Raw genomic sequence first — 14,973 nt, 5'->3', positions numbered from 1 at the left:
CCAAAAAGATGAAATGAGAGGACATTTTGGTAAGTGAAATAAGCCAGACAAAGAAAAATATTAGATGGTATGACTTATATATAAAATCAAAAACAAGAAATAGAGTCAAATTCATAGAAACATGTACTAGAAAAGTGGCTGCCAGGGTTTGCAGGGTGGGAGAAACAGGGAGAGGCTGGCAAAACTTTCAGTTATAAGATGAATAAGGTCTGAGGATGTAATGTATAACATGGTGAATATAGTTGATAATACTCCATTGTATAATGGAAACGTGCTAAGAGAGTAGAGCTTTAATGTTCTTGCCTAAAAGAAAGAAAGGTAAACATAGGAGGTGATAGATGTATTCATTAACTTGATGAGAGTGTGATCCTTTTACAATGTATATGTATATCAAATCAACATATTTTACACTTTAAATGCCGTATAATTTTATCTGTCAATTAGACCTAAATAAAGCTAGAAAACATGAGAATAATAATAAAGTAATATAATTTAAAATCTATCAATACCTACTTAGCCTAGTATCTTGTAAATAATATGCTTCAACTGTATAGCAATATTGGCCCAACCAAACTCCATGAGATGTATTCACTATAAATGCTGTCACAGTGTCAAGCATCCGAAGAATAACAGCTCAGCATCATCAGTTATGATGATTGGTTCATTCAGCAAACAGTTGTTTATTGAATGTCTAGTGTATTTCTTCCACGGCACCAGTCACAGTGCATAGAAGGGTAAGCCAATGAGAAATGACCCTTTCCTTCTTAATACCAGGTCACACTAGCCTGCATTTGTAGGACTGACAGGTCATTATGATTTATCCCATTGAAAGGTCTCAAGACAATTCTTGACCACTTACTTCCTGGTTCACTCCAAGCCTTAGTAAAGGAATGCAATGAGCTACGCAAACAATTACTTTTTTTGGCTAATTCATTTATTTTTACCTTAAAACAGGTCATCTCCTCCATATCCCCACTTTGTAAAAAAGATTTTATTTATTTATTTTCAGAGAGAGGGTGAAGGTGGGAGAAAGGGAGGGAGAGAAACATCAACGTGTGGTTGCCTCTCATGCATCCCCCACTGGGGACCTGGCCTGCAACCCAGGTGTGTGCCCTGACTGGGAATTGAACCAGAAACCCTTAGGTTTGCAGGTTGGTGCTCAATCCACTGAGACACACTAGCCAGGGCATGTCCCTGCTTTTTGAGTGGTTTCTTTTTCCTCTGCCTTCTCTCTCTTCTATCTCACACCAAGGGAAACCCAGTTTCCCTGGGTGATTTTTTCATGGGCTTTATCACTCCCCCTCCTACCTTAGAGGACAGGTGGGGAAACTGACTCTTGGCCCCTGACTATGTCTTCTCATTGCTGCCTTAAATGTGGAGTTAGTATCATCCATTCATTTATGTCACTCAATTCTAGTCACCCTTAGTCTTGCATTCGTCTTTAGTATTCACTTTTATTCTCCTAGAGGTTTTACCACTTGGCTCACATTTTTCCTTCCAACTTTTTACTGGTTTTCTTTGAAATGGAAACCACATTTGTTATTATGGGAGGAAGTATAATGGCTAAGAGCACAGATTCTGGAGTCACACCATTTGGGTTTGAATCCTGACTCTAACACTTCAACTGTGATTTAAGGCAATTGAATATCTCTTGCCTTAGTTTTCTTATTTGTAAAGTGAGTACCAATAACATCTACCTTACAAGGAGTACATGAGTTAGGACCCATAAAACACTTAAATAGTTACTGGCACATAAGAAAGCACTTTAAAATGCCATTACCATTATTATCCTTGGTAACATTAATATCCAAATTGTTGACTATTGACGTTCACTTCTGGACATACTGGCATCCACACATAGTTCTACCTTGAACCAGCTTGTCCCCCAGCCCTACTTTACTCTAAGATTTCAAACGTTGTACTTCTCTCCAACTATAAAAATCCTTCCTCATCCTTCTCACTCTTGAAAGCTCCCAGAAACTTCTCTCTCTTCTGTTGCCTTAAATCACTGATACTCTCCCACTAATTCCAAACGTTAACAATCTAACTTCCCAAACATTAACTCCCATATTTCCTAATATTAGTCTGAATTAGTCCAAACTTAACCTTTCCTCTCTTCTTTGGACACATACACTTAAAAGCTCTCAATGCCCAGAAATTGATAATCTTATTTGACCTTTAATAACTAAATTTGTATCTTCCATGAAGCCTTTTCCCATCATTCAAGAACATACACATTCCATCCTACAACCATTTGCCCCCTTCCCAAAACACACAAACTCCCAAACCACACAAACCTTATGTACTTTATAGAATTGCTTATCTGGGCATTTAGTGAGAATCTCTATTTTACATACATATATGTTACCTCCTCCACTTTTTTATAAGCTTCTTTAAGGTAAAAGCAATACAAATTGAAGCTGACAATATGTTAGGCATTCTTTTAAAACTTTACATTTATTTTCTCATTTAATCTTTTTAACCTGAAGAAGTAGAGACTGTTATGCTCATTCATGTCTGAGGCAGAGAGAGGGGAAGTCAGGAAAACAAATAATTGGCACAGCTCTAAATATAAGATGTATATAATAATTGCTGAATGAATGAACTCATATAGTTTTGTAATCTTGTTCTAGTTTCATGAATGATGTATCAACATCTATCTAGAGTCCCTCTATGTACATGTGGCCAAGTAAAGATGTTTCCTTTCTACTACTCAAGACTAAAACAGGACCATGACAACATTAGAGGTCCAACACATGTTTTCTAAGAGTAAATCTGGGAAGGCATTTTTTAGGGTTTTGGATGCTAGTGTGATAAAAAATGGTGTAAAAGCATTTGCAATTTAGTTAGGGAGCAATTGGTTCTATATGCAATTTTCAAACTAACTTCCAAGGATTAAACAGCATTTATCATATATCTACTTGTTCGCACAATCTCTGATTAAGAAGCATTGCAATTAAAGATTATTTAACCTGTGTTGACTAACTCTCAACTATTAACTACTTTTGTGCTTTTTGGAAACTCAGATTTATGTAGGATTTCTTATCTGTAAAAAGAAGGAGCTGGGCTAGAATAAACTGGCCTCCAGGGATTCTAAGCTGGACATTCACTTGTAAAATTAGTCTATTCTAAGGAGACTATAAGAATGAAGGAAATCATATTAATGCAGAAGGAAATATTCAAGAAACCACACCAAAGTCAAATAGGAACAGTAACTCCAAATATGCACTCGAGACAGACTCTTCCACATAAAGAACTTCCACCTGTAACTATGACTAATTGTTGTCAGTGGGAAAGTTAAGGCCATTCTAAATTGTCCCATTTCCTCAAGTGTCCCTTTTCACTGTGCCTCAACTAAGTTAAAATGCACTTAACACTCTCTGAAGCTGAATACATATGTTCAACATCTGTTAAACACATTCATCGTTTTGGGAAAAAAATCATTCTAGCAATATACAAAGCAAATACTTTTATGAAGAATTAATTTCAGTAGGAGGAATACAAATCTGTTAATAAATAGTTGGAAATAATTTTCATCAAAAAATCATAATAGTTGTGAAGAATCACTTGTTAGGCACCCACAGGGATAGGAAATTAATGCCAATTAGGTTAGTATTATTTTGGTGTAAATGTGCATTTGAAAGCCCCTTTTAGGTAAAAATTCCCCACTCTCTTCTTTCCTACTTTATAAGTACAGGACTCTTGAAGTTTGAAGACTTAACAGAAAGCAAAAAACAAACTAATGTAGACATTCATGTTTTTGCTTCCTTGTCTAGGTGTGGTCTCAGAACTCTAGAGGAAACCCCAAACTCATTTCAGCTCATTACAAAATACACTGACTGTTAGAATTCAAATGTGAAATGACCTCTAGGTGTATTTTTATCTTCACATATAAATGTGATTGGTAGTTTAGCATTTAGAGTAGCTAGAAAGACAAAAACATTTTCTATGAAAGCACAGTCTGAAATGCACTGTGTAAGCCAGTTCAAAATCATTAGATACGTGGTGTTAAAAAAATGAAAGTCTTACTTATAGCACATACTTCATAACAAATTATATTACTGTAATGTCCAAATTTTTCATTTTATTTAAACTGTTTACTCCTATCTTCTTACACACTTAAAAAATACACTAAATACAAAATTGTTTAGAATCACCATTATATGAGTATTACATAAATGCACATGTAGGGAAAAGACAAAATCATGCAGAAATTTATAACTACATCATATATATGCATATATACACAATACACAACTACATATTTGTATTTTTTACTTTTGCCATTTTTCTTTTGACCAAACATTTAAATTTAATATATACTATACTACATAATATATGATAGAAATATGAAAATACATTTACAACATAGCTGTTTCTTTAAAGCTAAATAGTTCATGAACAACAGTAGTATTGTTCCCAAGATTAATATGACTTGTGTCTAACATTTAAAATGTCAATCAAATAGTATGCAGATGTGATATCCAACTACACTCAATTTTGAATATTATAAATAAACATATTGTGGCAAACATCATAATGTTTTGAGTTATTTGGAAATATTTCCATTTCTTAGAGGAATTAAAATCTATAAAATATCAGATGGTCTCCACTTACAATTACACCAACAATGCAGGGTCAGGGGAAAGGCGCCTACCTTCCATTGCCCGTTTAAAGAAGACCTTACAGCTCCCACAGGTAAGGACGCCATAATGACATCCTGATGCTTCATCCCCACAGATTAAACAGATCTTCTGAGGTAGTGCCTCGAAGCTGTACTGTGGGCTCTGGCTGGCTTCTGAATCAGGCCTTGAGATGCAAAACAAAGTATTCCATTTATTTTTAGATGCAACGCTATCTAATACCAAAGTCTCTTAGCCCTAGAACTGACAATGAAAGATTATAAAAAATAGGACTGTATATACACACACCCGAAAGACATGAAATTAAACTTGCAAACTAAAGTCCTTATTGAATTCACCAGACTTGCAAATTATTAGCCATCCATCAGTAACACCAACGGAAAAGAACAAAAAGTAATATACAACTCTGGTTCAGGAAAGTTCAATCGTACTTACCAATGCTTTTGTTTTGAGTTTTAAAACTCAGCCCTGGAATGACTGTTTACTTAAACAAGTTTAGTATTTGTCATTTTAAAGGATTGTTCAGCATGTTGACACTGTTTTGCTTATTCGCAGCCCTTAAGGTTCATTTTCTTTACAATTCCATTCCCTCCGTATGTAAAGTCAAAAGTTTTTGAAAACCCGTGTGTAAAGTTGTAGCGAATCCGAAACAATATTAGAATACAGTGCACTGCAGTGATTGACGTTTAAATCCATACTTTAAACATACTACACAAATTAATTTTACTCGAGATTCGTTTGCATATTGAATGGCTCTGGCCGGCTACCTACAGACTTCGAGTGCCGCCCCTCGGGGGGAGCGGCGCCTAAGGGGTCCCCGGGACAGACTTGGCCAGTGAAAGTCCTTCTAAGAAGAGACTCATTTAACACAACCCCAGACTCGCTGCACCCTTTCCTCTCCGCGCTGCCACCGCGGAGCTGCGGTGATCACCGCTGCGTACTTTCAGGGGGGGCTGCTCTCGCCTAGGAAACGCGCAAATGTGGAAGAAAAGATGTTTCTGGAGGTACGCTCCAAAAAAGGCACCTTCTGCGAACCCTTTGGGGCCCCAAAAACTGAAGAGAGGAAGGGGAAAAAGGAACGACCCCGGTGCCCCGCCCAGGGCACCCACCCTCTGGCGGCCGCCCTGGGGAGCCGCGGCCGGGAGCTGCGGGCCCGGAGCCGGGGGCCGCCAGCCCTCCCGACCGCCTCTCCCGCGACCCGCAGGCGCCGCCTCGGGCTACCCGAGGGGCCCTCACCTCAGGTAGTTGAGATAAGGCGGGTAGACCTGCGACAGGCCCTCCTTGAGCACGGCGGCCGGGTAGCTGAGCGGCGGGATCCCGTTGATGCCCAGAGGCGGGTAGAGCGCGGGGGCCGCCCCGGCGGCGCAGACCGAGGGCGAGGCGGAGGGCAGGCCGTCCCGCGGCAGCAGGCAGGAGCCCGCGCCCGGCGCCTTGCAGGGCTGCGGCGAGAAGGAGCCCGGGCGGGGCGGCGTGGCCTCGGCCTTGTACAGCATGCACTCCAGGGCCGAGCCCGACGGGGAGGGACACGGGACTGAGGCCCCGGCGGGCGCGGCCGCCACCGCCGCTTCGCAGGGTCTGGACAGCGGCGCTCGCGGAGGAAGCGAGGGCGGCGGCGGCGCCGCCAGCTGGAAATCCGGGAAGACCGCGGCGTTGGCACCGGCCACCAGGTACGGCCGCGGGGGGCGAGCAGCGGCCTCGGCGCCTTCCTCTTCCTCTTTGATCTTCAGGGCGGGCGGCTGGAAGTCCCCGTAGAGCGGGAACGCGTCGTCCTTGGGCTCGGTGTCGGACGGGTACGCGCAGTCGGGGAAGTCGCCGGCGGCGATCGGGGCGGAGGAGGACGCGGGCGAGCCCCGCGGCGCGGCCAGGGCGCTGCCCACCGTGGCCCCGCCGTCGCAGCTCTCCCCTTCCAGCAGCTGCCGCGTGCGCGCGGCCAGTATGGCGGGGTTGAGCGGCAGGATGGGCAGGTGGATAAAATCCATCACCATGGTGGTCATCGGGGAGCGCCCGGACCCCGCCGGCGGGTCTTGCTCTGCCAGGGCGACCCTGGGCGCCGAAAAGCGGGGATCCTCCTTGGGGACCAGGGCGACGCTTCCTTCCGCCGCCCCGGGAGCGGGGGCCGCGGCTCCCCCCTCGGCCGCCGTGCCTCCCAAAGGCCGGGGTTTGCCCTTCAGAAGCGGACCTCCGGAGCCCTCGGGCTCCGAGCCATCCTCCTCGTCCACGTCCACCACCGCGGGCTGCGGAGACGGCCTCGCTGCGGCCCCGGGCCAGTGATGGGTGCCAGAGGTCGAGGGCAGCAGCTGCCGGGACGGCGACAGGCCCCTGGGCAGCACTTTATAGGCAGCTGCGGTCCCGGAGCTGTCGCCTGCCTTGCTCTCTGGACGGCTCATGAGCGAGGGCAACACCCCCTGGGTGGCGGGGAGAGCCTGGGGTTCCTCCGGAAGCTCGGGGCCAAACAGGCACCAGGGGCTGGTGGCCTCGTAGGCGGGAGGGCTGGCGTGGCTCTGCCCCGGACCCGAGGGCGCCAGTAGTGTGTCCAAGACACTGTCCAGTAGCCCGCTGTCCTTTTCTGGGGGTCTAGAGCTGCCACTACCTGCACCTCTTGTGGCTTCGACTGTGGGATACACCCCCTCTGCGTTTGACAGCGCCTGCTGGTCCAGCGCCTTCCCGCCCAGGTCCTGTTCCTGGCAGGGCCGCGGGAAGGTGAGCCCACCCAGGGAGACGACGGGCAAGGCGTCCGAGGTCTGGCCCTCCTGGAAGGGGCCAGCGTCCGGGCGTCCCAGCAGAGGAGATCCGACCTGGGTGGGGGAGGGCGCGCCGCCCACCACGTGGGGAGCCCGGGAAGCCTTTGCCTTCAGCTCTGTCATAATGACCTGACTCCACTTTTCCCCTCCCCTGTCTCCGGGGAGGAGGGATAGGGGCAGGAGGAGGGGGTGTAGGGGATATAGGAGCAGCTGGAGGAGAAAATAGGTGTTGAATTTGGCCGGACCGGGCGGAGTTGGGGGTGGGGGGATCTCCACCTCCTGGGTCAGAAGGGGGCGGCGCTGGTCAGCTCTGTTTGGCAGGCAAGGGGAGGGTGGCAGTTGTTCCGTCCCCGAGGCGAGTGGGGAGAGCAGGACAGGTCGCTGTAGGATCTCGTGTCCTAACTGGGAGAGTTCTCCGGGAGAGTCCTCGGACTGGAGTCTGAGGACCGGAGACGCAGAGTACTCACGAGTCTGCACTCGAGTGGCTGGCAGCTGCGAAAGCAATTAGGTGCGGCTCTATCTCCCGACTTTCTCTCCGGCTTCGAAACCGCGCTGGCCGTGCAGCTCCCAGTCCCTGCCTGCGTTCCACTTCCCTTCTCACTACAACCCAGGGGCTACTTGGACCTCTCAGGACAGCCTGTCGTCGAGACGAGGGGTGTTTCTGCCGGCTCCCTATAGCTGGCGACAGTGATCTCTCGGCAGCTCACTTTTTCTGGTCAGTCCAAAAAACTCCCGTGCTCAAAAGTCTAGTGAAAGGTTCTCATAGAGAATGCTGTTCACTCACCAGGTCCTCGCACGCTCAAATAGCACAGGGCTTAACTGGAGTAGTGACAGCTTTGAACTGGCCCCACCGCTTTCTAATAATGCCTCCTCCCTATCTGGAGGCCCCGCCCAAAGCCCCTCCCTACCCCAATTACGGACCGGATCTGAAATTCTGGACTTGGTATTCCCAGGCGCTAGTCTGAATTCCACTGTGAATGGCAGGTGCTGTGAGATGGAGCTTCATAAGCATATTAGGTTTTGTACCACCAATTAAGAATTACGCCCAATCTAACTGGGAAAACAAATGGATTCCATCAAAAGTTGAATTTTCAGGATTTCAGTTCTGTAAAGATTTAACGTAGAGGGAGATATTTGGCACTATTATCTTTCAGAATAAATGTATTGAAGATGATCCTAAATAATATATGAGATTCCCTCTCTCTCTATCCCCACTCTCCGTCTGCTCCCCTCCCCCTCTCCCCTGACTTCCATAAAAGTGAGAGCTTCCAAATTTCTTTTACTACAGTCATCATGTCCTGCTCTCCTTGAATAAGGTGGCCTGGAAGTCTGGGAGTGACAATTGACAGTTGACAATACCTCTCTACCTGTGCAAACAGTTTGGGTGTTGTGTGTCATATTTTGATTTGTCCTGGGGGATGCATTCCACTTTTTAATAAATAGCACTCTAAGAGAAGTTTTCTTTAACACTAGCTTATATCCTGTGCTACATCATAAGTTTCTTGAGATATTAATAGTATTTTCTTCCCTCAACACTCTTATTCTTGAAAATACTTATCTTTGTTTTATAAGCACCTCTTACTTCATGAAGGTATGGTGGAGAGAGGGAGAGATTATTGCAATATAAGGGGGAGATTAATGCAAAATATTTGAGTTACAGAGTCATAAACTAACAATCTCTGTGTTGCACCCCAGACCACTGAGTATCTTGACATCATCTGAAGTATGCCATGTTCAAAACTAAATTGATCATTTTGGAAGTTCCTCAAGGTCCTCTCTGTGCTGATGCCCCGCAGGTCCTCATGGTCAAATGCAGAGAGTATAATGGAATTCTCAAAGACTTCAGGAGGGGCAAAGACATCAGAGGGAAGGAGCCTGGATCCCTGGATCACCTGAGGAGGGTCTACATGAGTGAGAAATAAACCTGTCATGTTAGGCCACTGGATATTGGAACTGGTTCTAGTAGTCAGCTTACTGTGACTAATTTTAGATATAAAGGAGTTGGGCATGTAGAGGCGGAGTGAAGATAATTCCAAGAAGCAGATACAGTAGGTTCACAGGACCTCGAATAGCAAGACATACAGGAACTGCAACAGAGCCATTATGGATAGAACAGACTAAAGGCTGGAATAAAAGAGGATGAGGCTAGAGAGGGGAACTAATTTATTATTATTAATACTGTTATTGTTGTTTGGGGGCCTTCCCTCTTCCAATCTATTTTAACCCTCTGAACATGCTCTGTTGAGATAAAATTCACATACCATATAGTTCATCCATTTTAAAATGTACAATTCAGTGGTTTTTAGTATATTCATAGATGTGTGATCATTACCACTATCAATTTTAGAACACTTACATCATCTTAAAACAAAACAAAACAATACAAAACCTTATGCCCATTAGCAGTCACTCTTCATTTGCCCCCACAACTTCCCAGCAGCCATTAATCTACTTTCTTTCTGTGGATTTGCCTATTCTGGACATTTCATATTAATGGAATTATTTTATATGTGGTTTTTTTTTACCAGCTTCTTTCACTTACCATAATATTTTCAAGGTTTGGCCATATAGCATATATCATTACTTCATTTCCTTTTATTGCCAAATAATATTTCACTGCAGGGATATACCACATTTTACTTATCAATTTTTCACCTGGGTTGTCTTACTTTTAGGCCACAGGTGGGAAACACGAGGCCCGTGGCCCAAATCCGGCCCTCCACCTTGTTTTATCCGGCTCAGCACCTTGTTTCTACCCGGCGGCAGCGCCGAGCTCTCACTTACCTGTTAAGGAGTAGTTACATTCATACAGTCTTAAAATTACATTAGCTCTTTGAAGGCCACTGCAAGGGCTGATGTGGTCCCCGGTGAAAATGAATTTGACAGCCCTGTTTAGGCTATTATGAACATTCATGTACAAGTTTTTGTGAAAACATGTATTTTCATTTTTCTTGGATACATACCTAGGAGTAGAATTACTGAGTTATATGGTAACTCTAGGTTTAATCTTTTCAGGGGCTGGTACCTCAAAAGTGACTGCACATTTTACTTTCCCACCAGCAGTATATGAGGGTTTCAGTTTCTCCACATTCTCAGCAACTCTTTTATGATGTCTTTTTATGGTAGGTCTGACAGGCCATGTAAAGTGGTATCACACTGTGGGTTTGATTTACACTTCCCTGATGGTTAAAGCCATAGCACATGTAGAACCTGGGCAGCACTGGCAGGCAGTCTTCTGAGACATGTACACGTGTGAACTCATTTAATCCTTCAGCAGTTCCGTGAAGCAGACGCTATCATCTCCATGTTAATAGCTGAGAAAACTGAGGCACAGAATTGCCCAGTATTAGAAAGATAGTAAGCAGCATAGCCAGATTTGAACCCAGGTGGTCAAATGCAGTTTTCTTATGAGTGTGACTTTTAAACAGCTGACGACTTGGAGTTTAGTTTCCAGGTTGCTGTAGCTATAAACTTGGCACTAGGTTTTATATTATTATTATTATTTGCTAGGCTTCGTTTTAAATGAAAAGCTGTGTTTGGCTTAAGTGTGATTGGTTATAAAAACTTCCTCAATCCAGACTGTCCGGCTAAGTTGATTCCATAAGATCAAAAATCTTGAAAGGGGAGCATAACGGTGAAGGAGCCCAGCACGTCCTAAATCACCACCCTGCTGTGAAATTTGACGGTGGGGGACTAGCATTGTTGGTATAGGGATTCTCAAGTAGTTATGGAAATGTAGTCCTAACTATCACTACTGAGTATGAGTGAAAAATATCTCACTGGTTAAATTCAGGTGTGATGGTGCTGACTCCACATGTTCCTGAAAACTATATATTTTGGGAGAAGAGAATTCAAATTTGGATTTTTTGTTAATTCTTTGCAAAAAGGTTTATTAAGGTATAACTGTATACAATAAGCTGTATATATTTATAATGTACATTTTGTTAAGTTTAAACATATGTATATACCTGTGAAGCCATAACCACAAACAAGATGATAAATGTACCCTTCTTCCAGAAGTTACCTCATGCCAGCTTTTAATTCCTTCCCAATGCTTTTTTCTATCCCCTCCCATCCCTGCCACTCCCCATCTAACCCTAGACAACCACTAATCTGCTTTCTGTCACAATACATCAGTTTTTAAGTCACACATGCTTTATTAAATGTACAAAATTATACATGCACGTATGTCTGCTTTTTAAAAATGTATTACTAGACTACTCTTTAGAAGTGTCAGATTCATAGAAAAAGTAACAGTATAGACTATCCCCCTACATCCTAGGCATACAGTTTCTTCTATTAACATCTTATATTAATGTGATACCTTTGTTACAGTTAATGAACTGATATCAGCACATTATTATTAACTAATACACATGGTTTATTCAGATCTCCTTAGTTTTTACCTAATGCTCTTTTCCTTTTTCAGGATCCCATGCGAGACACCACATAACATTGTTACCATGTCTCCTTAGGCTCCTTTTGGCTATAACAGTTCTTAGCTTTTCTTTGTTTGTGATGACTTTGAGGAATCTGGCGAGGCATACTGGTAGGATGCCCCACCATTGGAACTCCATGTTTTCCTTGTGAGTAGGCTGGAGTTACGATTTTGGGGGAGGGAATTACAGCAGCAAAGTGCCACTCTCATCATCAAGAATGCATACTGTCACTATGACTTACCTCTTTGATTACCTGGCTGAAGTAGCATTTGTCAGGTTTCTCTGCTACTCAGTCACTGTTTTCCCTCTCTTTCCATATTGCAGTCTTTAGGAGGAAGTCACTATGAGCAACCCATACTTATGGGGGTGCTGGGGAGTAAGGAGTTATGCTCTTCCTCTTTTAGGGTGGAATATCTACATAATTTATTTGTAATTTTGCTTGAGAAATTTACCTCTTCTACCCCATTTACTAATTTATTTGGTATTTTATTTATGTCAGTGTGGCCTCATGGATATTTATTTTATACCTTAGCTTATAATCCAATGCCACTTCATTTTGTCGCTCAAATTGTTTCACCTTTGGGCATCGGGAGCTTTTGTGTGTGCTTGTGTGTGCTTGTGTGTGTGCTTGTGTGTGCTTGTGTGTGTGCGCACTTTCTTTCCCTCTGGCATTACAAGATACTCTACTCTATTTCCTGCCCTCCTAGAATCATCACCCATTTATTGGTAAATGATATGAAAAAATGAAGATCTGGGTGCTATAACTTTTATTTCTTAGAGTTTTATATAATACAGCATATGCTCTTTTACTTTTAAAAATTTTTACTGTATTTTTTTCATTACCCATTAGCCCCCTTCTACCACCCTTTCCCCCCACAATCACCACACTGTTGTCCATATGCTTTTTTCATATAGCTTATTTCACACAGCGTAAGTATTTGAAGATTTATGTATATTGTAGTATGTGTCATTAATTTGTTCTTTTTATTGGTGAGTAGTAATCCATTGTGTGGATATACTATGGTTTGTTTATCCATTTACCTGTTGAACATTTGCATTACTTTCAGTTTTTCGATATTACAAATAAAGCTACTATGCAAATGTTTTCATCAACATATGTTTTACTTTCCCCTGGGTAAATACCTACATATGAAATGGTATTTCATATGAATGATACACCCACTTCAGAAAATTGTTTAGTAGGTATATATACACCTACTAAACGTGTATATACATATATACCTACTAAACATATATATATATATATATATATATATACCTACTAACAATTTTCCAAAGTGATTTTATCATTTTATACTCCCACTAGTAGTTCATTTTAGTTCTAACCCTGCCATATCCTGCATAACAATTGATATGATCACTATTTTTAATTTTAGCAATTTAATAGGTATGTAGTAGTATCTCATTGTGGTTTTAATTGCATTTGCCTAGTGACTAATGGTGCTGATCATCTTTTCACGTGCTTATTTGCCATCTCTGTATCTTCTTTGGCTTGTCTGTTCAAATATTTCATTTGATTTTTTAAAAATTGAATCCTTATTTCCTTATTGTTGAAATTTGAAAGTTCATTATGAATTCTGAAGCAAGTCCACAGTCACATATGTGATTAAAAATATTTTGCCATAGTCTATGCCTTATCTATAAGTTCTCGACATTGTCCTTTAGTGTCATCATTTAAAATCTTTGCCAAATCCAAGGTCACTAAAGTTTACTCCTGTTTTTTTTTTCTGGTTTTATAGTTTTAGGTTTTACATTTACACATATGAATCATTGTAAGTTACTTTTTAATATAGTATGAGGCGTAAATCAAAGTTCTCTTTTTTGCATAAGGCTATCCAGTTGTTCCAGCACCACTTGCTGAAAAGAATATCCTTTCTCCATTTAATTGCTTTTAGTATCCTTGTTAAGCATCAGTTATTTATGTATTTGGAGGTGTATTTCTGGGCTCTCTACTTTGTCTCATTGTCTATTCAACAGTCTTTTTGTGTAATTGCTATAAGCTTGTGTTGGTAGTCTTGGGTACTTGAAGTATTACTGCTCATCTTTATTCTTCTTTCTCAAAATTGTTTTGTTTATTCTAGGTCCCTTTTACTTCCACATAAATTTTAGAATCAGACTGCTGCAATGTTGGTTGTTATTGAATTGAAATAGGTTGATTTGAAGAATTGATGTCTTATCAACAGTGAGTCTCCCATCTTCCCATGAAGATGATTTATATTGCCGTTTCTTTATGCTTATTCTCTCAGCAATATTTTGAACCTTTCACTCTATAGGTCTTTCATATCTTCTATCAGATGTATCTCTGAGTATTTTACATTTTTGATGCTATAAGGAATAGTATCTAGATAAGTTTTCTATTGCTAAGAAATAAATTACCACAAACGTGGTTGCTTAAATGTCACCCAGTTACTACCTCACAGTTCACATGGGTTCAGAGCCCAGGTAGGCATGGGTTCGTTGGGTCCACTGCTCAGCACTCACATGGCTACAGTCAATGGATCAGCCAATGTGGCATTCTCATCTGAGACTCGGGGTGCTCTTCCAGTTCATTCAGGTGGGCGGCAGAATTCAGTTCCTTGCAGCGTTTGAACTCATGGTTGCTTCCATCTTCTTTGAGGTCAGCAGGAGAAATTTACTCATACTTCTTAAGGTGCCATTTGACTGATTGAAAGTGATTTGGGGATGTTAATTATATATGCAACTTAGCTTTTGCCACAAATGTAACATAATCATGGGAGTGAAATCCATCATTTTGATAAAGTTGTCCACATTCCAAGGGAGGAAATTACACAAATCAATTTTGGAGACCATTTTATAATCATCCAGATTTTGTTTTATGTTGTACTTTTCTACTGTTAAGAAATACATTTGATTTGTATTTGGTGGTTTCCTGGTTTTATGGTGGGGGGAAGCATTCAGTCTTTTATCATTAAGTATGACGTGAGCTGCAAGTTCTTCCATAGATTCCTGTTATTAGATTAAGGAAATATCCTTCTATTCCTAGTTTGCTCAACAGTTTATTACAAATAGATGCAAGTTTTTGTCAAATGATCTTTCTGGACCGGCTAAGATATCATATGGTTTTTCTCTTTTAGTTCCTTAATTTGGTGAATTACATTAATTGAGTTT

At 42.2% G+C, this 14,973-nt stretch overlaps 1 protein-coding gene across 2 annotated transcripts in view; it reads right to left on the bottom strand.

Annotated features, from left to right (window-relative positions):
• The window catches only part of PGR (progesterone receptor), a 94,376-nt gene extending 86,336 nt beyond the window's left edge, over positions 1–8,040 (bottom strand). Inside the window, exons 1-2 of one of the 2 annotated variants that reach the window (XM_053925753.1) lie at positions 5,880–8,040; positions 4,658–4,809 (exon numbers count right to left, since the gene is read on the bottom strand). In XM_053925753.1, coding sequence (XP_053781728.1) covers positions 4,658–4,809; positions 5,880–7,507 — 1,780 coding nt within the window. In that variant the 5' untranslated portion in view covers positions 7,508–8,040. The remainder of the gene's footprint in view (positions 1–4,657; positions 4,810–5,879) is intronic. The other variant, XM_053925754.1, reaches the window with a different exon arrangement.
• Positions 8,041–14,973: the final 6,933 nt, after the last annotated feature.

This window comes from Desmodus rotundus, chromosome 5 (assembly GCF_022682495.2).
Source record: "Desmodus rotundus isolate HL8 chromosome 5, HLdesRot8A.1, whole genome shotgun sequence".
NCBI lineage: Eukaryota > Metazoa > Chordata > Mammalia > Chiroptera > Phyllostomidae > Desmodus > Desmodus rotundus.
Note: the sequence above shows the minus strand (reverse complement) of the source record. Positions and strands in the feature narration are given on the sequence as shown.